We start from the raw sequence: 24,825 nt of genomic DNA, 5'->3' as shown, positions 1-24,825 counted from the left end.
ATCAGAGCTGGCCCAGGAGACGTGTCATCTGGCTTGCAGGGCCTCCTCATGGGTCTGGAAATGTGGTAGTGGAGAAGTGGTAGTATTTGACATTGCCACGGTTCCCCCACTGCCAAATTTCCCAGCCCCATGCACAAGGATTAGACCCTGGCTGGGCTGAACCCATGTGGCAGGATCAAAGCAATGGATCAGATCTGGCTTGTGGACCAACCCAGCATTGCTCATCTGGCCTGTGGATCCAAAAGGTTAGGTACTACTACTTAAGTTTTACATATATAGGGTATAAGAGTGAAGTGTGCTGCCAATTTTAATCCAGAAAAAAATGTGTGCCCAAGGTATCAACATTTTGGGAAACTGCTCTACTTAGTGCTATTTGTGCCTATTATGTTGCAAAGGCAGAGTTTGCTATGTTAATGTCAGGTGGTCTCAAATCATTTTGTCGCACCTACTGTGCTTTTGTTGTGCTTTGCTCCAGCTCGCTTAGCCCTTTGCTTTGTAAATTTACTAAGAACCTCAACCCAGAACTCTGCTTCTGTCTCATCGGTATTATCCTAAGAATTTTTTTGCTACAGCTGTATGTTCAGAACTTAAATTTGCTCGTACACACGCATGCACGCACACAGACACATGTACACTGCTTTGGAGTCGCCTTGGAGATCCGGCCATAGGATATAATGGGGAATCAATGAAATATCTATAACTTCGGGGTTTTTTTGTCCAATTTGGATTAAACTTGCAGAATGGTAGCCTCTGCTAAGTGCATGAAACCTATCAAGTTTCAAAAAGATCGGTGCAGGGGTTTGAGGGGACCACACCTCAAGCTGCGGACAAGCAAAACTTGTGCCATGGGTGACACTGCGTGTGCTAAGGCACAGCGGGGTGACAGCTGCAGGGATGGTGACCCTGGCTGTGACACCTGTCAGCTGTGGAGGAGATCGGTGCAGGGGGGTTTTGGGGTCCTGCACCCTGAGCCCTGGCAGGCAAAACTCGTGCCAAGACTGTGTCTGTCTCGGGGCACTGGATTGTCTGTACTGAATCTTTCCTCTCCTTAGCCTGGTTTTGTAGGTGCTAATTGCTGCTCGTTAAGTCGTTACATAGTAGCTAGGTCCTGTGTATTGAGCTGGTCCCCGAGTCCCTGGTCCCTGAGTGAATCGTGACTGAGTGATTGGTAACTGGTAACACAGCAGCTCAGCAGCCAGGCCTGCAGCAGTGTCTGTCCTCCCGCCCCAAGGCAGACACAGTCAGTCCCACAGCACCCAGGGCACCAGTTTTGTCTGTCAGCAGCTTGTGGGGCAGTTCCCCCCAAGCCCCTGCCCCGATCTTCTTGAAACTTGGCAGGCTTTGTGGCCTCAGCAAGAGCTACCACGTCTGCAGTTTTCACCCGTCCTGTGTTGTAACACATAGATATGCCAGGATTTTTACTTTCAAGAATTTGGGGTGCTGTTTTCCCCAAACTCCTTACCAATCTTCTTGAAACTTGGCGGTCTTCATTCTCTCTGCAGAGTCTACCATCACTGAAAATTTATCCAAATCAGACAAAAAACAAAGTTATAGATATGTTATTGAATCCCCATTATGCCCTATGGCCGGATTTCCAAGGCGGTTCTGAAGCGCTTCAGGAAGCCGAACGAGGCAGCGCTCCAACCAAGACGTGCTGCTTCTGACCCCAAAGCGTCCAAAGCTTCTCCGGATCCAGAGCTCTGTCGGAAGCCGTGCACAGCCCTACTGCTTTCAGTCTCTTGCTAAGCTGAGACCCCTGTGTTGCAGTGTAGATGACATTCAGCTAAGTCAGACAACAAGCAAATACAATGGTTTGTCTGGATTTTTTACCATTATTTCAAATGTCTTATATCAGGTGTATCAAATGTGTGGCCCCTGGGCCAGCTGAGTGGTGTGGGCTTGGTCATAGGCCGGATGAATGGTGCATGTCCGCCCCACTCCTTCCAGTCTGTGGTCCAGTGGGAAGATGCCCAGCGTCCTGGGTGCACTTGCCTACCAGTGTGGAAACAAACTGCAGCACCGCTTTTCTTCCCACAGAGCTGCTGGGGCTCAAACACTGCAGCTCTCACCTGGGCTCTTGGCTGCTGCCATGGGAAAAAGCTGCAGTGCCAGGCTCTTTCCTTTGATGCTGCTGGAGCTCCAGAGCCCTGGCTCTCACCTGGGCACTTAGCTACAGCCACGGGAAGGTCCCTACCATCAAGGCTGTGGGCCAGATGACACAGGTCTATGGGCTGGACCCAGCCTGGGGGCCACGTTTGACATGACTGTCTTACATGAACCCTTGTAAAAGAATCCAAATAGAATGCGACCAGGCATGGCCTCCACCCAGCTGAAGACGTGATGTATCAACCTTAGATCTTCTTGTTTATAAATTTTGTGGTCAAGTTAACAGGCTTCAGAGTGTATTGGCCAGCTAAACCAGCTTTATGAGAACTTTGCCTCACCAGAGCAGCACAAAGCATCAGGAGCATACTGTTGGATCAGAGCTTTAATTTGCAGTTGGCTCACAAGTTTAATTACCTGAAGCGCAGGATCATTTTAATTTTTGATGTGAAACACGTAGGCAAGTTTACCAAGTAAATTTACCAGGATATGTGACTGTCCTTGCTGTGAAGAGAGGGAGGTTATTCCATAAGTTCAGGAAATCCCAACAATGAAATGGCAGAGGTGGGCTGGGATGAAGGAGGTTCTGAAATAGGTGAGAGTGGAGGTTTGTAGGAAGGGGATGAGGGGAGATGAGCATGATTCAGTGGAAAGCATGAAAGGTGATTATGGGGCAAGGTGGATACCGTGAGGAAGTAACACTGGCTCTGTTGAGGTGCAGGGTCAGGGGTCTTAGTGAGCAATGAGTAGGCCTGAGATACAAATGGGACCTGAAGTGTAAGACAAAATGTGCAGAGACAGCAAAAAATGTTCCCAGGCAGGGGTCTGGGGTGGGCGGCTCCGACCCTTTGCACCAAGCAATGGTGTTTAGAAGCCTCCTGTGCTGCTGCATCTACTGCACTAGGTACTGAAGCTTTACTGCTGCAGCAGAGGCACAGGGAAGCCAGTACAGTGGTGAGACACTGGGAGGCTGGCCATAGGCACCCTCATTCACACAGTGCCTGTCTCCCTGGCAAAGCCCCTTTCCCTGCCTTCTATACCATCCCCTGCCCTCCCACGTGCTATTATTTCTCCCACAGTTCTGTTCACTACCCCTCAATGTCCCCACCCCAGCCAACAGTACTGTGGAGAGCTTTGGTGAGGAGCCATCAGAGCTCACTGCACATCCATGATGCAGCCAAAGCATGGGGGGGGAGGCACAGCCCCCTCGCCCCATTCCTGGTCCACTACTGGATGTGAAAGTGGTGCAGCCATGTTCCCCTATCCTCCCACTGGTGTCCCATGGCCTAGAGAGGGAGGCAGTTTACCCAGCAGGAGTGTCACTCCAGCCCCTCTGGTCATCTCTCTTGTCTGAGGAAATGCAGGAGCCAGCATTCATCCACAAAACCCTTCAGAGATGGGAGTGCTGGAACTAGCAGGCCACCACCACACTGACTCATCAAAAGAATTACAATATATAAACCAAGTGGAGACCTGACCTATTGACCCAGCCTTGTCTACAAGCTACAGTCCCAACTGTGAGAGGTTATGGCAAGGGCCAGATGAAGATGTAGGCACTGTATGTCATAACTAGGGCTTTGCCTCTGAGAAGCTAGACTGCATGAGCAGAGCTATGAAGCACTCCAAGGTGTCTCAGGTTAGAGATTTCTCCAAACCTAGTTGCAGCCACTACCTGCATTATCTCCAGAGCATGGTGGTCGCAGCTTCTCTTGCGTAGGTTTAATGTCCTCTCAATTTCTTGGCAGAGTTGGTGGGGAATTTTTGACAAAGCATTCAGAGAATGCAGATCTGACAGAACTGAAAGAATACACAGAAGCATCTTGGTTTTGATAAACTTTTGCCCTGCACAGGGAAGTGTCTTCCAATTTGTCTAATGGGTTGCTCAGCTGGCCTGTCTCATGGTCGGGATCTTGGCATGTGCAGGTATCCTTGGAATTCCTTGGAGCTCCAGCTGTAGCCAGGACTCAGCTCCTAGCACCTGGATCCCCCATGTGCAGGATGAAATCTGGACACTTCAAACACACAGTTCAAGCCAGTTCTCTCTTGGGGTTGAGACCCCAAGTTCTACACCTGGGTCAAGCTGGCTCCTACAGGGCTTCTCAGCTACTTGCCATCCAGCTGAAAACCCAGCCTTTCTGACACTTATGGCTGGAGATCTCTACTGTAGGCTTCCCATTCCACAGGCCCCAGGAGCTGCAGAAGGAATCTATGGCAGTCAAGAGGGCCCAGGAAATTTTGAGGCAGCCAGCAGCCAGCTCCAAAAGCCAAAATGCTTTGGTTCTTGTGAAATGAAAAAGGAATGGGAACAGAATGGAGTTTCCCTTCTGCTGGGAATTTTGAAAATTGTAACGCTTGTTCTAGACCAGACAGAAGCTTTTTATGAAATGTCAGCATTTTCTGTAGAGCCGAAATTCCATGTTTTGACCTTAAGGCAGTGTCTCCTGCAGCGGGTTCTGCATCCTGCTCTTTACCCTCTTGGAATCTGTACATTCTGGTTGCGGCAAAGTAAAAAAGTGACAAGCGACATTATTCCCTTGCATAACTTGCTTGTCAGCTCAGAAATACGGAGGTTTTGTCAGAAGGCAGAGCAGAGGTTGTGGCTGGGCAGGAATCGTGGAGGGCTTCTGTGAGCATGTCTGTCTGTGCGGTAGCTTGTGAGCAGTACTGTGGCTAATGGCTGCTACTGTTATAGCTCATTATCCCTTTAAGAAATATTGAGCTAAAAGAAGAAATCTGAGTGCTGATTCATAGGCAGTCTTTGAATGTGGCTGGGAAATCCCCTGCTAGGGGCAGCTTGTGACAGAGAAATGTGTTCAAGTCGCCTGTGAAGAGATGTCCGCTCACACGGGGCTAACACGGGGTGTTGCTTCCTGAGCTAGCTCCAAAGAGTCTCACTCAGAGGGTGGAGACTGGCTGGCAGTCTGAATTTTCCCCCAGTTTCACTTTCTGCGCTTAGGCTTGTTTTGGGATTGGCTAGTGACTCAGCCTGGTGTGTTGGTGTGAGACTCCTCACCAAGTCACTGCAGAAATGAGGAAGTGCTGGATCCCCGATGTTCAGTACAGTCAGAACCTTTCCGAGGAGCAGGTTGTGAAGGGGCTGCTAACCGCCTGGTAAGTCCCCTAGTGCTTTTTCCCGGGCAGAACCGGTCTCTTTCCTCCTCTCTGTAGCGCTTTTCATATTCCTTTGCGCAGTGAAGAACTTAGAAAGAGGCACATGAGCGGCCTCTGTGATTCCTCCTGGCAGCCTCCCTGCCTGGGCACGCTGCCCTGCCGGCTGGACGCCGGGGTTTGGCTTTGGCGTAACTTGTGGGAGAGTCAGAATCCCCTGCTTGTCTGGCAGGGACTGACAGGGACAGGGGTGTTTCTCTAGCAGACCTGAGGCCATCTCTCTAACCACTGGCTGATGAATGCTGGTGCGTTCAGAAAGTTATAAGGGATCTGAAAGCACTGAAATGGGAGAAACGATACTTTCCGATCACAAGTGGGACCCAAGTTGCAGATGCTCTCAGCTCCTCCCAGCCCTGAGGCCTAAGCTGGGGACAGGAGAAAGTCGGAGGTTTGTGTTTCAGTATTGCTGCAATCATTCTATTAAAATCACCATATGGTAGGACAGCATAAAACAAAGCAAAGCTTACACCGCTTCCTTACGTCTTCTGGCATTGTCTTGAGCAACATGTGGGAAGCATTAAGGTTGTGCTACTGCCTGTCAGAAAAAACACAATCCATACTTGCTGTTAAGGTGAAGGATTTTATAAACAAAACTCTGGTCATTACGTTTTTTGATTTTTAAACAAGATGAATATAGCACTGTCATGGCTGTAGCTAACAAGAAATGTTAGCAGCACACTCAGTTTAAAGGCCATTTATACCCCTTCAACACATTCCTGACCGTCTCTTCCTCCCCTTTGCCCTCGGGCTGCCCTGTATGTGAATCTGGTTCCTTTGAGTTCAGTTGTCCTGTTCCCCCATTTACTGTACTAGCACTTGCCTATCTAAATACTTATAGTGTCAGGGTCACTGTTAGTTGTACATGTGTATCATTTTTCTAGGTCAGAGATATTCTGACCTTGGATCCCTTGGCTTCTACTTAAACCTCCCCTCCTGCCCCCCCTGGCTCTTCACAGAAAAGGTTATCAAAGCTTTCTTGTCTTTTGACGGCCTGTGTTAGGTAATCTTTCCTGCAGCTGTGACTAATGCAACCCTTGTACTACAGTATTATAATGTGCTGTTGGGTTTTAAAAATTTAAACTGGAGCGTGTTTGCTGCAGTTCACTGAGGGGTGTGTATGGGATATGTTGCTACTCTTTTCCTTAATGCTGACTGCTCAGGGGGCTTCTGAGCCAACCGGGACTGAGTGCCTCTGACAGGCACTAATTGTGAGTCCATCACCAGTGCATCTGAGAGCCTTAATATGATGGAGCTGTTAGCAAAGCTGATCATGCTGCTGTCTTAACACAGTCCCTGTTTTAAAAGCTAGAAGCTTAACTGCACAAAGGACCTGCTTTATAGCCACAGCAGTGAGTGCAGGCAGGGACTGGGCCTGTAATAAAATATCTGGTTTAAAAATTCATAGATATTCTTCATGAATTGTAGCCTGTTGGAGTGTTTTATGTTTCATTCTACTAATATGCTAGGCCAGATGGATCTATGGAGCTATTCAAAATAGTAATATAGCAACAGCAATTGTAATCATAACCTCGCTGATAATCTGACACCAAGTGTGGGGGGGGGAGGGGGAGTAGTAGATATGTTGGAGGGCAGGGCTGGAATTCAGAGGGGCCTTGACAAATTGGAGGACCGGACCAAAAGAAATGCCATGAGGTTCAATAAGGACAAAGTCCAAAGTCCTGCACTTAGGATGGAACAATCCCATGCACTGGTACAGGCTGGGGACTGACTGGCTAAGCAACAGTTTTGCAGAAAAGGACCTGGGGATTACAATGGATAATAAACTGAGTATGAGCCAGCAGTGTGCTCTTGTTGCGAAAAAGGCTAACAGTATACTGGGCTGCATTAGTAGGAGTGTGGCCAGCAGATTGAGGGATTATTCCCCTCTATACGGCACCGGTGAGGCCACATCTGGAGTACTATGTCCAGTTTGGGGCACTTTATTGCAGAAAGTATGTGGACAATCTAGAGAGAGTCCTGTGGAAGGCAGCGAAAATGGTTGTGGGGCTGGGCTGTATGATTTACGAGGAGAGGCTGAGAGAACTGGGTTTATTTAGTCTGGAGAAGAGAAGACTGAGAGGAGATTTAATAGCAGCTTTCAATTACCTGAAGCGCACGTTTACATGAGATTTTTATTGTGTAGTTGACTAATTAACTGTGCAGTAAATGTCTCAGTGTCTACATGTGCACCCCTATTACTAATAAACTCTGCAGCAGGTTAATACTTGTATATACTCTGCTGCAGAATTTTTTCATGTGTAGAAGCGCATGTGTAGCAGCACAGCAGCACATGTCCTGGCTGGCTGGAACACAGGGTGTTTCAGTGTGGGGCTAGCTGAGCCGGGGGTCACTCTGCCAGTCCAGAACTGCTCCGACCAGGCTCCATGTGCTACGGAGCAGTTGGCTGGGGTGCTTCAGTGTGGGGGCTGCCTGCTGGCTAGCCTGCACTGAAGCACCCTGTGCCTCAGCCAACTAGGGCAGCGTTCACATGTGTGCTGCTGTGCATGAAAAAAATCCTCAGCAAGGTAGTACTTGAAAAATAAGTACGACCCTGTACAACCTTGCTGCAGAGTTTATTAGCTGCATGGGCATATGTGCCTTAGCCAGCCCCTCCGTAGCACGTGGAGCCCAGTCAGAGGAGCCCTGGGCTGGCAGGCTGACCCCCAGGTCCCCTGCCAGCCTGGGTTGCTCTGACTGGGCTCCACACGCTGTGCACAAATAATGCCATATGCTCTGGAGTTTTTTGCTCCTGCGAACATGTTCCAACAGCATGTCTGGGAGCAAAAAACTGTGGCTCAATTAGCTCAAGAGTTTATTGATACACATTAATTGCACATGTAGACAGACCCAAAGAGTGGTTACAAAGAGGAGGAGCTAAACTGTTCTCAGTGGTGACAGATGACGGAACAAGGAGCAATCATCTCAAGTTGCAGCAAGGAGGTTTAGGTTGGATATTAGGAAAAACTCTCTCACTAGGAGGGTGGTAAAGCACTGGGACAGAGAGGTGCTGGAATCTTTGTCCTTGGAGGTTTTTAAGACCCAGGTAGACAAAAGCTTGGCTGGAATGATGTAGTTGAGGATGGTACTGCTCTGAGCAAGGGGGTGGATTAGATGACCTCCTGAGGTCCCTTCCAACCCAAATTTTCCGTGATTCTGTGACTGAGCCATGCTGTTCCCTGGAGTGCTTCCACTGAAACCATGAGAGTTCCCCAGGGCTGAATGTGATCTGCAAGACCTGTCTTTCGGCAGTTTTACAACAGACTGCATGCCCACATAGTGCCCAGCCCACAGGGGGTGAAGCCAACTAATCTGTCCAGCTAAGATTTCCCCTGATGTTATCATCCAAGTGTCCTATGCCCACCTCCTTGACATAAGGAGCATGTCTATGGTGTGGCTGAAGTACCAGTTTAGTATAGTTGCTCTAAGCTGCTGTAGGTCCAGGCTTGTAGCACACTGGATGGAGCAGTTGCAGGGACAGAGGCTAGTTGAGAGGAAAATTGTGGGTGAAGGGGATAGGGGAGACAAGTAAAGCTATAGGCACTGGGGGAAGGCAGGCTGAACAGCAGGGCCCTAGCTGCCCAGCTCTTGTCCCCATCTCCTATCTTATTTAGCTCCAGGAGGTCCTCTGTAACAAAGCTCGGTACTTTCTCTCCCCTTGGTAGAAATCAGGACATCTCCACACCCCTTTCCCTGAACAATTCTGACTCCCCCTCCATCTCCTTGCCTAACCCATTTCTGATGAGCCTTAATTCCTCCTTACTATCATTCCTCCCTATCAGATCTCTGGGCTCCCGTGATCTGAGCCGCACCTTCATTTTCCCCCTCTCAACTCTGCTTGACTTCCACCCCCACATTCTCCTCATCTAGGAGAGCTAAGGCCATATGTTCCCGGTGCCACTCACTTGTCTCTGTTCCACCTTCTCCTTCTGGTTGTGAGGAGCATATGGCTGCTTCTCTGTAGCCAAGGTAAAGGGGGCATAGGGCCACTGTAGCAGTAAGTGGGTGACTTCTTGCTCCTACTTCATGTTGGGGTACAAGTGAGGATGGATCAGGCAACACCCAGCTGCCTCTGTTTGATTTGCTGCCACAGGTGCCAAGGGTTTCCTATTTTACAAGAACTCTTTGCTTCTTTCCAGAGGCAGGTGCTGTTTCCTAGACGGCAGAGCCACCAGGAGTGAAGCGCATGGCTGCAGAGGCTGGGCTCTTGCCTGTGCCCTGGGAAGGACAAGTTGCCCATTAAGCGATGCTGAAAGGTGAGCAGCACCTTGGCAAAGTTTGAAGACAGTTTCTGCCTTCGCTGCAGCTTGTAGTAGCTGCCACATCTCTCTCCTGCTCCCCAGAGCTTATCGGCTTGGTTGAAGTGCTCATCCTTATGCTGCTGCCTTGAAGTGAGACAGTGAGTCTCTTGAGACTTGGGGACAAAACTTTCTTCACCTAATAGGCATCTAAGTAGACTTGACTGCCTAAGGGCCATCCCATTCCACCTAGCCTTAGTCCCTGAAAAACAGTTAATGCAGAAGGCAGGTGGGTCTCTTCCTGCTGATTTAGTTTTGGTGACTTAGTCTCAAGGCTAAGATGATGGTGTATTATAAAAAAAGGAGTCCTGGTGTTTTTTAGAATCTTGAGCAGGGTATTAGGATTGCACTTAGGCATGTACTAGGTGGAAGATTATCCAATTCTTGGTGTCTTAAAGCCCCAGCTGCTATAGGCACACAATGGTGGGAGACACTTTGCTTCCATTTAAAATACAAAACAAATTTCTACCTACACCTTGTTTGCAGAGGAAATGTAGAAAACCTGAGCCCTGAACTCCCTTGCACCAAAGGTACCAGAAGACAAATGGAACAAACTGCATTCATTGTGGTTTAATTCTTCTGATGATATTTGAGTCAATTTTAGGCTTTTGGGGATCTGACTCATGACTTTTGAATGTCAGTGATGAACAATAGTGTTGTTTCTCTTCCTAAACTCAACTTGGGCTTAAGTGTGGAGACACAATGGATGTTTTCATACCAGCTGCCTGCCATATACTCTATATTGCTAAGCTACTAGGGCCTATTGAGTTGTGGAGGGCCTGGGAGGGACTCTAGCAAGCCTGGGAGCACTGATGAGAGGCGCACACTGTCTGTTTGGTTCCCCTCAGCACATGCCAGTACTCAGACACTAGACAGGTTAGCCAACTTAGTGCATCCCATGAGTGTGCACCAAGAAGCACCCCCAGGATGCACAGCTTGAGCGTGCCTCTGAGCGTGTGCTCATAGTGGCCTCTAAACCATCTACACTGCTTCATTCCAGGACCCTGGTGCCTGCTGAGGAGGCCTGAGTAGATAGGGTGCAGTTCTCAGGTGTGGCTTGGAGGGGGCATATACAAGGCCTCAATGAGGCCTGCTTTGTCAGCCAGATCAAACAGGTCTGTGGTCCAGAGGTGTTTAAACCCTCTGGGTTTGTGCCATATCCTAGGCATTGGGTGCCGGTCGGCTTTCAAAATCTGTTTCTTCAGCACCCCTGTCATATGCCTGGCCAGTTCAATGAGGTGTCACAGAGAAAGGCAAGCCTGTGGCCCCTGCCTGCCCCTTCTTGCCAGGGCCCATGCTCAGGGACTGCAGTCGGTACCCTGCCCCTTAGGTGTTGAGTGAAGGCTCCTGGTACCATCCTTTCTTCCATCACACCCAGGTGGGGACAGACCTCAATCTGGCACCAAACAAATACCCGAGAAAACAGTGCCCTGCCTTGTGCCTCGGCCCCCTTTGCTCCACAGCAAAGAGAAGACCCTGAATGGGTGAGGGCCCTGCGTGCCAGGCCCCTCTTCTGCTGTTTTGTCTGCCCCTTGAGTTTCCTAACAGGGCTGCTTCTGTTTCCACGTAGCCATTGTGATCACCGAGCAGCCAGTCTCTGCCTCCGTCCCTGCCGGTTACTCTCTCACTCTGCGATGTAGAGCGGAGGCCTGCACTTCCCTGCGGTATCAGTGGTTCTCCCAGCGCCAGGTAAGGCCAGAGAAATCCAGTCCCATCTCTGACTGCAGGAGAGAGAGCTCCCTCTCCCTAAACCATGTTTATGGCAGCTCTGGAAATGATCAAGGAAGAGAACGCCTCTTAGTCTTGGGACTGCAAAGCCTCCATGCCTGAGTGGCTGCCTGTATAACTGGTTGCATGGAGAAGAGCTGGGACGGGTTGGAGCAAGGGGCCCACTGCAAGGAGTGAAGGAATACTGCAGTTGCAAGCAATTTGAAATCGGCTAAGGCAAAGTAGCCAAGGGGCAGGAACAAGGAAAGACCGTGGGTCTGAGGTTGGGGAGCTGAAAGGAGAGGACAGGTTTGTAGTAGCTGGGGATACAGGAGCAGAGAAACATGGAGTAGATTCAGAGAAATTGAGGGATAAAAGGGACTCGAAGAAGCCATGCTTTCTGTACTGAGGCAGGAACCCCCCTGCACTGGGAAAGGGTCACTGATACCTAGGCCACCACTGAGAGAAGTTTGTCTAACCGGTTCTTAAAAGGCTTTAGTGATCATGAGGCAGCCTGCTTCAGTGCTTCATTACGCTTATAGTTAGAAAGTATTCCCTGATATCCAAGCCAAATCACTTTTGCTGCAAATTAAGCTGATTTATTCTTGTCTTTTTTCCATTTCCACAAACCCCCCTCCAAAAAAACAGTTGGTCATGATCTTCTTTATTAAAACCTTTTCTCTGAACATGTACATCTCTAAGGTGCTACCCTGCCCTACGTTCTGCCACACTTCACACTAACCCCTTCTTTCTTGTATGTAATGGAAAAATATTATCATATTGAAATTCACCTTTTACAATGGAAAATTCACAACATGAAGAGAAAAGAAGCCAGATTACATTGTGACAGCTAGTGCCTATTGCCTAACCTTGTGCAAGAAATGTAACATCCTCCTCTTCCTTGGATCTGTTGAGAATAATTAGCAACTACTTCCTCTCTATAGCGTGGCAGGACAGTGACGGTGCCTTCCTCTCCAGGCTTTACCTGTGGCAAGTTAGTGTGTGTTTGATGTGTTGGGCGTTGTGCCTGATAGTTGTTTGAGATAATTGTTTGCAAAGTTTTTAAGACTAGGTTAGAGAAACATTTGTCTAGAATGATTTAAACTGGGATGATCCTACCCTGAGCTGGGGGTAGATGACCTTCTGAGGTGCCTTCCAGCCCTACTCATCTATGGTTCTATGATTCCCAGGAGATTTGTCATTTACAGCTCTCTGGCTAACACACACAACTCTGTTATAAAGCTTAGGCTGTCCTTGTTTCTTTCCCAGACCTGAAAAAGAGCACTTTATGCCTGAAAGCTGGTCTAACATCTCTGATATAAAAGAGAGATCACCAAAAAAGCCTTCTTGCATATTTCCTGGACCATCATGGCTACTACATCACTTCAAGCCTACTATAGTCTTGTCCCCCTTCTCTTGTCTTTTCTGCATTAAACTAATTCAGTTTTTTCTACTGCTCTGCAAAGACCATGTTATTTACCCCTCTTATTCTTGTTGCTGTCCTTTCAACTCTGCAAGTTGTCTGTGTTGCTTAAAATATGATGTCCAGAGCTGTATGTAGTATTCAGGTGAGGCCTCCTAGTACCAAGTACAGAGGAGTAATTACCTCTCATGTCTTACCTGTGACACAGATGTTGCTAGCTCCCAGAATGAAATTTGCCTTTTTGCAACAGCTTCTCATTCAGTTTTTGATTTACACTTATCCCCAGATCATTTTCCTTCAGTACTGCTGCCTAGCCAGTTATTCCCTGTTTTTATTTGTACATTTAATTTCTCCAGACTAACAGTAGTGCTCTCCTTTTTTTTTTTTTAACTGAATTTGTCTTTGATTTGGGTCCATTTCTCCAACTTGTAAAGATCGTTTTGAGTTCTGAGGCTGTCCTCCATCATGCTAGCAAACCCTCCCACTTGGGTGTTATCCCCATATTGTATAAGTGTACTCTCTGTTCTGTCATCCAAGTCATTAACTGAAATACTGAACAGGACCACACCCAGCTGCTTTGAGATTTCCCACTTGAGATACCTGCCCAGTGGAATAGTGGACCATTGATATTTCCCCTTTGAGAGCAGTTTTTCACCTCTTGTGCTTCCACTTGCTTTTGATTTTCACTTATACCCCAGTTTGCTTATGACAAAATGACTTGGGATGGTATCAAGACCTGTAGGAAAGTGAAGGTATATTGCATATACTTCTTTCTACTTTATCTACCAGGCTAATTGTTCTGTCAAAGAATGAATTTATATTGGTTTGGCATGATTTACCTCTGACAATCCATATTAGCTATATTTATCACTTTTTATTATGTTTTAGGTACTTATTAATAGATAAGCAGTTTTGTTCAGCAAGGAAATTTGTAGCAGAATTTGGAGAAAGGAGGGGGATTTTCCAGTAGGTGGAGAATTCCCCATCCCCACCCCCTCCTAACCCATGTGTTTTAGATTTTCTCCAGAGGCGTTCAGCTTCCTGAGAGATAAGAACATAGGCAGAGGGAAAGCAAGAACCTGTAGGTGGGGAAAAACAAGAGTTGGATACAGACAAGAAGGACTTGAACCTGTAGACCACAGAGTTAGCAGAGAAGAAAGAGGCTAGCATGTGAAAGAGGAGGCCAAAAATCCCAGTGAGGCTTGTGTGCTACATGTCATGGCAGGTGTGAGCGATGGAAAAGAGGGAGGTATTGCTCAGGGAGGTACAATGGAAATCAGAGAAAGGCAGCCAGGTCTTGAGAGAATAGAGCCAGGGGAAGCAGACTTTGACAGGAGAAGGGAAGGAAGGAGCCAGCTCAGTGACTGAGGCCAAGCAAGGAAGAAAGTGAAAAGAAAGAAAGCAGCTGATCTAGAAGGGCCATCACATAGAAACTGAAGTCACCTCATTGAGGAGAAGCAGGTAGGAAAGAGGGGGAGGCAGGAAAGTGCATGGACTGATGGGAAGGCGTGAAGGCCGAGAGATATCAGATCCCTCCCACCAGATGTTTATGGGTACCTGACTGCGCAGAGCAGGAGCCCTTGATTGTGAGCATGGATTTTGCCCTTTCATAGGAAATTAGCTGTTACTCTGCTCCCAAACCCCGCCCCTCCACTGCCTGGTGCTTCATGTCATCATTCCCCCTGGGACTAGCTCCTCCGGCAGGGCTCTCCTTCTCTCCCACTGAGTAGGGAGAAGAGCTGACCCCAGGTGCTCACAGGACTTGGCAGTGACACAAAATGTCTGGTATTTGGTTACCAGGCTGCAAGTATTTATTGTGCAGGCTGCAAGTTCAGTGCAGTGTCTGGGTTAGTAGTGCTCAACATTTTAAGGCTTGAGGCACCCTTTGGAAAATGCTTGCTCTTCTTTTTCACATATTTTTGTCTATGGAAATAATAGAGCACTTTTTCTGTGCAAAGAACTCAAAGACCACAACTAGTTAGAATATTTTTAATTCTATAGATTCTTATTTGAAATCTCTGGGTTTAGCTTGTGAATCATGTTTGCACACCTAACAGTGCTATCATTGTGTAGCAACTTGGGGCACCCTTGAAAGGATCTCAGGGCAGCCCAGGGTGCTGCAGCACCCTGGTTGAGAGTCACTGGTTTGGGTGTTGAAGTACTAGAGGACGGTGACACTTTCCTCTTTCTTTCACTTTACACTAGCGTGTAAGGTGAAAACACTTAGAAACTGAGAGGAATGGCCATTTGCTTGGCAGATTCTCCCCTCCATGTATACACATGCACACACACTTTTGCATGTCTACATCTACATGCACATACACATGTTCATATGTACACAAGGTTGCATATACAGGCACACATGTGCATGATCACCTTTCCTTTCCTAACAGTCTCACATCAGCAGGGTTTTCATGCAGTCCCTTCTTAGCAAGGGAAAGGGCCCCTGTTAAATCAGGGCTTTTGGCTATACTTTCTTATTAGGATGAATCTTGCTTCTAGGACAAGGTCAGCGAACACAACAGGAGCGAAAGGAAGGGGAGTGCTCTGCTCTGCCTGCTTGTTTCATTCAGTGGATTGCTACTTGCAGCACATTTGCACAGCCTGGAAAAAGCAGTTCCCTTCCGCCACAAAGTGATACCTGGCAGCAGTTGTGCCAGGTCATGGGTGGCTAGGTCTGGGGTTCAACCAGGGTCAGAAGAGGCAACTAAGATCTGAGTGGAGTGTGTAGAGTTCTAGTGTAGGGGAGACAAGAAGCCAGAAGATCCGTCTGGGGAACTAAGTCAGAGATCCAGAGGGTTGGGCAGCACAGGTGAGCCAGGTCAGATATCTGGGAGATCACACCAGAATTGGGTTAGGGAGCTAAAGGGTCACCATTCTCAGGGTCCACAGGCAAGCCGGGTCAGGTAGCCAGAGAATCCAGCAGAGGTAAGCCAAGGGTGAGGCAGCCCGAGTACAAAGTTGAGTCTTGTTGCCCAAATGCTTCCTTGCCTGGGTCACTTGGGTAAAGGGTCAACTGGCCCTGGCTGGCCATTTTTGTTGCAGGGAGTGGGTGGGTGGCTAGGCCCAGATAATGAGTTCTGACCACCTATGTCCACTCCAAAGCTTGGCTGAGGAAGTAAAACACTGGGATGAGTGACTGAACAAGGTGGGCCAAAGCCCCAAGTTCAAGGCCACAGAAGCAGTTTGGCCTGACTCCTTAGCTCATTCTGATCAGTTCTTTCCCCACCAGTGGGCTGCTTTGGTCTGCCTTGTTGGATGTGCTGTGGGACAATGGAGCTGAGTTTGGGTTGGGCCAGTCAAGAAACCAGAAGGATGGGAAAGAAAAGAGCCAAAAGAATGGAGTCTAGGAGGATGCTGCCATGACTGTGTAGGGCTCTGAGGCTGAAGAATTGCTGAGAGCTGTGAAAAGGGCTCGCTTGCCTGATACCCTTCTCTGCCTCATCTATCAGCATAGCTGACAGGGACTTCTCTACTTTAATATACCTCCCTGAGAACTTGCAGGTGTCTTGTGGTTACAGAGATACCAGTGAAGAGAGAGGATTTGTTGCTATTTCCCACTGCCTGCATTTTCTTTCGTTATTTAGTCTGCTTGCTGCCAAATTACTGGTGCCACCGAGCCAGACTTGCTCATCACTGCCAGAGAAACCCAACTGTACATCTGCAGGATCAACGACTTGCAAAGAAACTTCACCTTCTCTAACTGGGTGAAAGTGGAGGTCCATATTGCCAGAGGTACGAGCACTTCTTCTTCCCCTCTTGCCTTCCAGTGCATTTGACCTGAATCCTTTTGCTGAGTTTTCACTTTCTCTTAGGACACAGAGACCTTCCAGGCCTGTGGATCTTCCCTGGCAATATGTAGGGCCAGCCCATAAAATTGAGGTACCAAGGGAAAGCTGACTTCAATTAAGTGACCATCTTTAAGTCAAACATCTTTAAGTCAAACAGCTGTGTCTGTGTTCCTGAGTAAATTAAATCCTGTCATCTTTCCACAAGTGTTTGACTCCTCCTGTTTATAACACTTTCTACATTTGAACTCGGCAATGGGACGGGGGAAATAGCAAGTCTTAGAAACTGGGACAAAGTAAACAAGATAACTTTAAGCCTATAGGGCTTTTAAATGTTCACTTGGTGCTGGAGTGCCATGGAGAGGTGTGTTCAGAAAAGTAGGTGGCTGTAGACCAATGGTGGGCAAAATGGCAGATCCGGCTAGCAGCTGGACTTCATTTCCCAGCAGACCCTGCCCACGTTGCTATGGCCAGTTTCCATGGAGACCCCAGGAGTGAGGGTGCTATTCTGGTGTGGGGCCATTGTTTCCATGAAGACTGGCCTCAGCAGCACTGGCAGGGTGCACAGCTGGGCAGGGAGTTGCTCCAGGGTCGGGGCTGGGATTTTGCAGTGGTGACAGTGTGGCCTGGAGCCAGGGCACAGCCGCAGTACACTGCCCACTCTGCCCAGGCTCTGGACCACATTGTCACCACCTCAAGATCCCAGGTCCAGAGCACCTCCCTTCCCTGCCAGCGCTGCTGGGACTGCTCTCCATGGAAACCGTGATCCCTCGCTGTCACAGTGCTGCCGCTGCTGGGGTCTCCAAGAAAGCTGGTTGCAGTGATGTGGGCAGGGGCTACTGGGAAATGGAGTCTGCTGCAGGCCAGACTTTGCCTGACTTGGATTGGGTTCTGGAGAGTGAAAATATGTTGCAGTTCCAAAAACTGCTTGATAGGGAGAGGCTTGCTTTGGGATGGTGAGAGGCTCTGGGAGTCAGGCCATGCCTTGAAGGTGAAAGCAAAGTACACTGGATGGATGGGAACTATGCTGTGGTTTGGTGCTCTGCAACCCTGCTGGCATGGAGCCTTGCTGTGAGGAGCTACTTCTTACTATATGATGACGAATGAGAAGGACACTATTGCCATTCATTTGTAATGTTGCTTTCTAGACCTGCTCCCAGAACTGTGGCAAGGAGAACCAGTCATAGTCATCAACCCAACTGTGTTGGAGGTGAAAGTGGGCAAGGAACTACAGCTCCAGTGTGCAGCCCTGGGTATCCCAGCTCCACACTACCAGTGGTATCACAATGGGAAACCCATGGAGGATCAGAAGAAGAAGAAACTCTTGGTAACACTGTTTTAAATGGCTTATAAACTTTGGCAACATGGGATGGGCATAGGAAAAGAGTGTATATAGCTGGGTCATGAACACAAGAGAACCCCCTAACCCCAGTCAGTCACATTGTAGCATGTGTGGTATCTGGATGATAGGATGGTATCTGCTGATAGGACTAGGCAGGAAAGGTCTTTGTGTGATGGATGTAACAGTATGTCATCAGCATCTTTGTTGCTAGAGGCCAAGATGCTCTCTGACTTTCTGCAGCCATGTGGAACATGGTTCTGTACCACGTGTGGTGGCCCAGACAAGGTTCAGCTCCCAGGGCTTTGGTTTTTGTGATCAGCCATTCTACCATGGAGTGCTTGCCCCTTCCAGTCTGTCCACCCCTAGAGAAACCACTTTGCACCCAGGTACATTCCCCTTCAAAGCAAGGTACAAACTCTTTGTGGTATTTGAGTCTCCAGGGCTGCCTAACAGAACCCAAGTATCTCCCTTGTCCCTTGGATGGCTGGGATTTTTTCAGAGGCAATAATGAAGGAAGACAGAAGATCTGTGTGGCTTCTTTCAACGCAGTGGTGTGTTTTCTTGAGAAATCCATGTGGTTATGTCAGTCTGTAACAAAGCCAATTTAATTCTGGGAGGGTTAGTTTCATGAGGCATTTAAGTGGTGAGTGAGTGATCAGGGGTGCTGCATATAGAGAGAGGTGCTCAGGGTCTGGCGTGCCAGTAGTTGGAGACATTAGATGACTGTAGGGCTGTATTGGTCCTCTCTTCTGGAAAATAGCAGTCATGGCTCACGATCATATTTGCTGCTTTAGCAACTAACTAATTTAACCATGACAGGCTTTGAAGCCACTGTTTTTAGCTGCCTTCGTCATTATAGAGGTGTTGCAAAAGCACGTCTTTTTGGTCAGCTAAGCCAGCAGAGAGAGGAGGCAGGAAGGGGAAGATAGGAAAGAAGTGAAAGAAGATGGGGAAGGAAGATGACATTGCTTGGGGATGGGTGAACCTCAGGTTCAAATCTCAGATGTTTTTTTCAGGATCCACCCAGACTTGTTTTCCTCTTTTAGGCCTGGTCTCACCAGGGCACCTTTATGGGTTAGAACAAAGCCCAGTGGGGTGGTGGCCCCACTGGTGGCATCCATGGTGGCTTGCTCCTCCTCTTCAAAGCTGTTTAGTCCAATCCAGAGGTTTCCAAGTGACTCCCCAAGAACCAACCTCCAGAAAAGAGCATAAACCTCATTGTGTAATTCCTCAATTGAAAGCATGTGTGCTGTGATTCCATTCTAGCCACTTCCTCTATCCTGATAGCAACTGATTAGGATGCCATCACAGTTTTGTAGCCTTAGCTGAAACCTTAAAAACCCCAAATTATTTTAAGCATAACCCATTTGTACTGGTCTCTTTGTCTCTGCCTTCTACTTATTTTACCAAGCAGGTCAAGCCAGACTCTTGCTTTGTCTCCCTGGCTTAGGAAACGGGCTTAAAGAACAGCCTCATCTCTTCCAGTCCTCCCACCAGTTCTTACAGCTGCCTGATCTCTGGGGCCAGATGCTTTGCCTATGCTCTTTGAAGGGATACATCTGGGGCAACTAGCAGATTGCAGGGTTTGGGATCTGGACCTCTTGGGGGATGGGTGGAGAAGGTTGGCTGAAGGTGCAGAAGGACTAAATGGAGGACACTCAAGGGTAGCTGATTTAGTTATCTTCCTAATTGGGCCACCCCTCTTTTTTTGATTGGCCCTCACTTGTTGGAGAAGCAAGACCCTAGGTCAGTGGGGGCCAACCTTTTTGGCAGGTGTGCTACAAAGGGAGGCTGTTGGGCTAATAAGTGGCACTCCGATCCCCTGCCTCTGTTCAAGCTGCTACTCTGCTTTCTGCTTCCTGCCCTGGGTTCCCTGGCCAAACTTGCTGCTCAGCTTTCTGTTTTCTGCCCTGTGCTCCCTTCCTGAACTGCTGCTTTGCTTGCTGCTCCCTGTTTTATCTGCCATTGTACTGCCTGTCCCCTCCCCAGCATGCTGCATGCCACACACACCGACTGTCCATGCTATGTGTGGCATCTGTGCCAGAGGTTGGTCACCTCTGCCCTAGGGGATGGCACTTACCTGTAGAAGTTTTATTTTAAGGCCCCAGACAGGAAAATGTTGCTGGCTCCTGGACATCCCTCAGGCTATGAGCAAGCAATTGGGTTCACAGTTTGGATACGAGGCTGGGGACTAGAAGAGGCAGACAGGCTCTGAGCCCCAGGGCAATGTTTCTCAACTTTTTGGGGGCTCAAGGCACCCCTCTGTAACTTGTGTGAATTGAGAGGTACCTAGTTTAAAAAATGAATGATATATTACAGAAGCCCAGTGTGTGGGGAGGGGAGGGGATCAACCAGATGGGGACAAGCCTGAACCTGTGCTTATCTGCTTATCTCCTCACAACTCATGGCACCTTTGAAAGGATCTGGCATCTTTCAAAGTATCTGGCAGCTCTGCAGTTGAGAATCACTGCTCCAGAGGAAGACCCTAGTCCTTGTCCTCTGAGGTGAGTTAAGTAGGTGGCCCAGCATCTCCCTGTGTTGAGTGAGAAGAGCCAGGACCAGGGAGGAGGTGGAACTGATGAGTGAGTGAGAGCTGCTAAATCTGCTCAGTGCTCTAATTGCTCAAGGGGAAATCACCTGGAGTCTTTAAATGTGGACTGGGCATTTCCGAAAATGCTGTCCTCGCTCTGCCACAGGATGCTGGGCAGGAAGTGGGGATTGTTGGGTGATGTCTGGGATCAATCTAATGGGTTTTCACAGTCCCTTCTAACCTTGAAATCTATGGGCATTTTTACATGTATTCCTGATACGGTGCCAGGCACTTTTAATTAGAGCGACTCACTACTTAAAAGTGGCTGCATGTCACAGGTATTGATGGTGCAGCGTGTCCCCGTGCTGTGAAAATGGCAGCAGGGCTCTTTGAACTAATGCACATCAAACGTGTTTTGTTTTAAAGCACACCACTGCCATTTTCTCATCATGGAGACACACTGCGCCACTGATGCACATCTGCGAGGCTGCCAGAGCATGTCAATTTACGTGCTCCAGCAGACTCAATTAATCGAGTCTGCTCCAACATACTGGATTTCCAGCGTCTCGGAGCAGGCTCCCTGCATGTGTGCAAGTGCCTTATGATTCTGCATAAATCTGGTCACCATGTCAGGGCTGTAAATTGTACCTCTATACACTGGGTTCTCAGCTGACTCCTGTCTGCAGGGTGGTGTTTTAGAAATCCCACTCAGGGCTTGGTTCTTCAGTAGAAATGTACCATTTCCTAGTTTCTTTCAGTGTCCCTTACACACTGTATTATCTGTATCACTCTTCACTACTGAACATGCAGAAACAACTTTAGGCCTCATCTTCTCCAGGGGAAAAGGGGCGCTTTAACAAGTTCAGATTAACCTGTGCTAAAAAGCTTGTGTGGATCCCAGTGGAAATCAGGCCCTATTATCAATACTTTTTGGAAAGAAATGATAACCAGAGTTAATATGGTTTTGAGTACAGCACGGATACCTTTGGCAAGTACGTACATTCTTCGGTATGTACCTGAGGAGTTCTAATTGAAACCTTCCCAGATTGCACTCTTCCAGTGGGCCTTACTTGTGACATTCAGGATTATATTACTGTGCTGGAAAAGTAGGACATCTCCAAAGGTCAAAACATGGTACCAATGTACAAGTCACCCTTGCCCTGATGATGCAACTGGCATCTATGAAGAGGGTCAGTTTTGGAGGCATAACTGCTTCCACAAGTTTGAACAATTTCTTAGAATACTTTGGCAACTAGCTTATTTCTCTTTGCACACTTCTCTTTTTGTCTTTTTATCCTTTCCTCTTCCCTCCCTCCTTCCTTTTTTCTCCTTTCTTTCTTTCTTTTTTTCTCTCTTGTCCCCTTCTTTGCTTATGATAAACATGTAAGTAGTTTAGGCTGATATGTGTAGATGACACATGTATTTCAGATTTTTGTGTTGCATTTAAAAATCAGTAAAAAAAAAACCCCACAAAAAACCCTAGTGTGGACAGGATATGTCTAGTGTAGCATGGATATGTCTCAGTAGGTCCACATGAGTGCAAAGGTTCCCACTGTGCGCCCTGCTAGGGTTCACTCCAGCCAGCTAACACCCGTTACAATTCCAGCTGCCTTTTTGCAGAGTAGGAGTGAAATCCCTTTTCTTCTGAGGTAGACACGGCGTTGGCAGGATAAATGGCAGGATGTGGCCTTGACCCTTGTTTTCATGGCAGTTTCTGTGCTGCATGGTTCAGTGCAAACCAGAGAACACATGTTCTTGAATTACCCCAAACTGACCCTTTGTCTGTAGCCTTTCACAGAGTGCTTGTGTTGACATCTGCCTCCAGATGTCTCTGTTTGGGGAACCCTCATTTCATATTTGTGTATTCCCATGCGCATTAACCACATTCTGTTTAGCTTCAGGGATAAAATTTGACTTCAGTTCTGAAACGTTTGGAGTCTGAATTCCAGTAAAGTTTATTTTCATTTGGACTTCCTTTCTCTCTTCTGGTGCCAATGCAGATCATTTGTTACTCAAGAATCCTGTGAATTAACCAAGGGTTCTGCCAGGCTTTGAGGTGATAACACTAAGCCCAGCCCTCCTACAGAAGCATTGGGAATGTTCACATTAAATTAGTGAAGCCAGAGCTTACTGGCTTCTTATTGTTGCTGTACCTGGAAACTTGTGGCTAAGGTGGTAGCCTGGGACAGGAGATCTGCATTCAGTGCCTTGCTCTGGCCCTGAGAGCAATATGAGAGGCAGAACCTTTTGGGCTTCAGCAGTTTGGGGGCCTCAGAAGCTGGAACATGGGGCCACAAAACCAGATCTCAATAATCTGATGTTAATTTCATTCCATCTAGATCAACCCTGCAAAGGTCAGTGACTCTGGCACATACCTTTGCTGCGCAGCCAATAGCCACGGAGAACACTGGACCAATGCAGTGGACGTTCATATAGGTGAGCAGAGCTACATAACATCCTGCTTCATTACAAAGTAGTGTTTAGGTTGAAATGTAATGGGAGGAGAGATGGATTGGATGCTCTGATGTGGAGGGGCTGCACACCACAGGGATGGGGTCAACAAACACAGTGCCATAGGCATGACTTCTGGGTCAGCCTTGTGGGGTAAGCAGTGGACTGAGTGCCCTGGGTTTGGTGATCCAAGATGCTAGACTTGGGCACTGATTCCTCCCCTGGCCAGGGACAAGCCTCAGCAGCCAATGCCAGTGCAAGAGACCTCTAATTCTGGATCCCTTGAGTTTTGGGAGCTCAGTATAAGACTGTTTATAGGCATATGAAACTCTTCAAGAGCATCCAGAAAACAGGCACTAGATTTTGAATGGCCACTCTGAAAAATAGGAGGTGAAGTGTATTTTGGGCAGGGGGACAACATACCAATCCCCAAGGACAGTGCAAGGAGAAGGCAGAGACTGCATTCACAAGGGCATTTTAAGGGGCAATTGTTGAACTGAAAAACCTTTCTTGGTAGCTCCAGCAAGAACAAATGCAGAGAGACATTGCACGGATTTGGAGAGAAGTAGGAAGTGTGCTGGCAGTCCTGTCCTGGCTGTCAGGGAAACAATCTGCAGAACAGTTTCTCACACCCAGGAAATACTAGATCTGAATTAGCAACCCCAGTGGAACTGCGCCAGCTCCTGCCAGCTGAGGATGTAGATATCTACCGGCTCCTGCTGACAAGCCACCCAGAACTGTGATAATAGCATTCCTGGAATTCCAAGATAAGAGAAGTTTCAAATTTAGCCAGGGAAGTGGGTCTATAATTATAAGGGAAAAAATGACAGTCTTCCCACATGTCTGGGCAGCTACTCAAAGAGATGCCATTTAGCCCTGTAAAAAGACTGAAAAGGGGAGCCTGTATTTTAGAGGAGCCTGCAAAGTGCAGAGTTCTATACAGGAGTTGAGTGAAATTCCTTTGTAATCCAGGAGCAAGGATTTTTTTTGGATTTACTGGAACCAAGTTGGGCCTTAACGCTTCAGCAGATCTGTACTTCCCTTAGAGCCCAGAACAAGAAAACAGTGGAATGCTGAGAGCTTAACCATCTGTCTTCTGCCTGTTTTAGATTTAAAAAAAGAGTTGTTTATAAGGAAACTTTAGCTGCATCATAGGAAACCTGTTGCATTAGGATGTGCCTCACAAGTCTCACTAGCAATTGTGGTCAATTGAGATGCAAACTTAATATTTCTTGTTCAGAATAGTTCTGGAGGATAAAGATTGGGCTCTCCCTGCAAAAAAGTAAGCTGTTATTTACAAAATCTTATGCCTCTGTGAATTCAGTTCAAGTCAGTTGACCCTGACAATTTACACCTCGGAGTGCTCAAGGAGCTGGCCTGCATCATAGTTCAGCCCTGGCATGGATCTTCAAGAGCTCCTGGGACTCTGGCAAAGTGCCTGAAGATTGGAAGAAGGCCAATGTGGTGCCTATCTTCAAGAAAGGGAGGAAAGTGGATCTGGCAAACTACAGGCCCATCAGCCTGACCTCCATCCCGGGGAAGGTCTTAGAAAAAATTATCGAAGAGACCATTCTTAACAGACTGGCCGATGGCAACATCCTGAGGGATAGCCAGCATGGGTTTCTTGTGGGTAGGTCATACTTGACCAATCTCATTTCCTTTTATAACCAGGTGACCTATCACCTGGACAGGGGGGAAGAGATTGATGTCATATATCTTGCTTTAAAAAAGCCTTCCATCTGGTATCCCAGGATCACCTTTTGGCAAAACTGGCCAACTGCGGCCTCGGGTCCACCATGATCCGCTGGCTGGGGAATTGGCTCTGTGGTCAGACCCAGAGGGTGGTGGTTGACAGAAGTTAATCGTCATGGTGCTCTGTGACCAGTGGGGTCCCACAAGGCTCTGTCCTTGAACCTATGTTGCTCAACATCTTCATTAATGATGTGGACATTGGAGTCAGAAGCGGACTGGCCAAGTTTGCCGATGATACCAAACTTTGGGGTAAAGCATCCACACCT

At 47.9% G+C, this 24,825-nt stretch overlaps 1 protein-coding gene across 1 annotated transcript in view; it reads left to right on the top strand.

Moving 5' to 3' along the window:
• The first annotated feature begins 4,711 nt into the window (after positions 1-4,711).
• LOC102558668 (mucosa-associated lymphoid tissue lymphoma translocation protein 1) overlaps positions 4,712-24,825 on the top strand; it is a 54,284-nt gene continuing 34,170 nt past the window's right edge. The window contains exons 1-6 of the mRNA XM_019477871.2: positions 4,712-5,214; positions 9,410-9,524; positions 11,137-11,255; positions 16,284-16,431; positions 17,633-17,811; positions 22,696-22,792. Of these exons, the coding sequence (XP_019333416.1) occupies positions 9,515-9,524; positions 11,137-11,255; positions 16,284-16,431; positions 17,633-17,811; positions 22,696-22,792 (553 nt within the window). The 5' untranslated portion in view covers positions 4,712-5,214; positions 9,410-9,514. The remainder of the gene's footprint in view (positions 5,215-9,409; positions 9,525-11,136; positions 11,256-16,283; positions 16,432-17,632; positions 17,812-22,695; positions 22,793-24,825) is intronic.

The sequence above is a fragment of the Alligator mississippiensis genome, chromosome 11 (genome assembly GCF_030867095.1).
Source record: "Alligator mississippiensis isolate rAllMis1 chromosome 11, rAllMis1, whole genome shotgun sequence".
Taxonomy (NCBI): Eukaryota; Metazoa; Chordata; order Crocodylia; family Alligatoridae; genus Alligator; species Alligator mississippiensis.
Note: the sequence above shows the minus strand (reverse complement) of the source record. Positions and strands in the feature narration are given on the sequence as shown.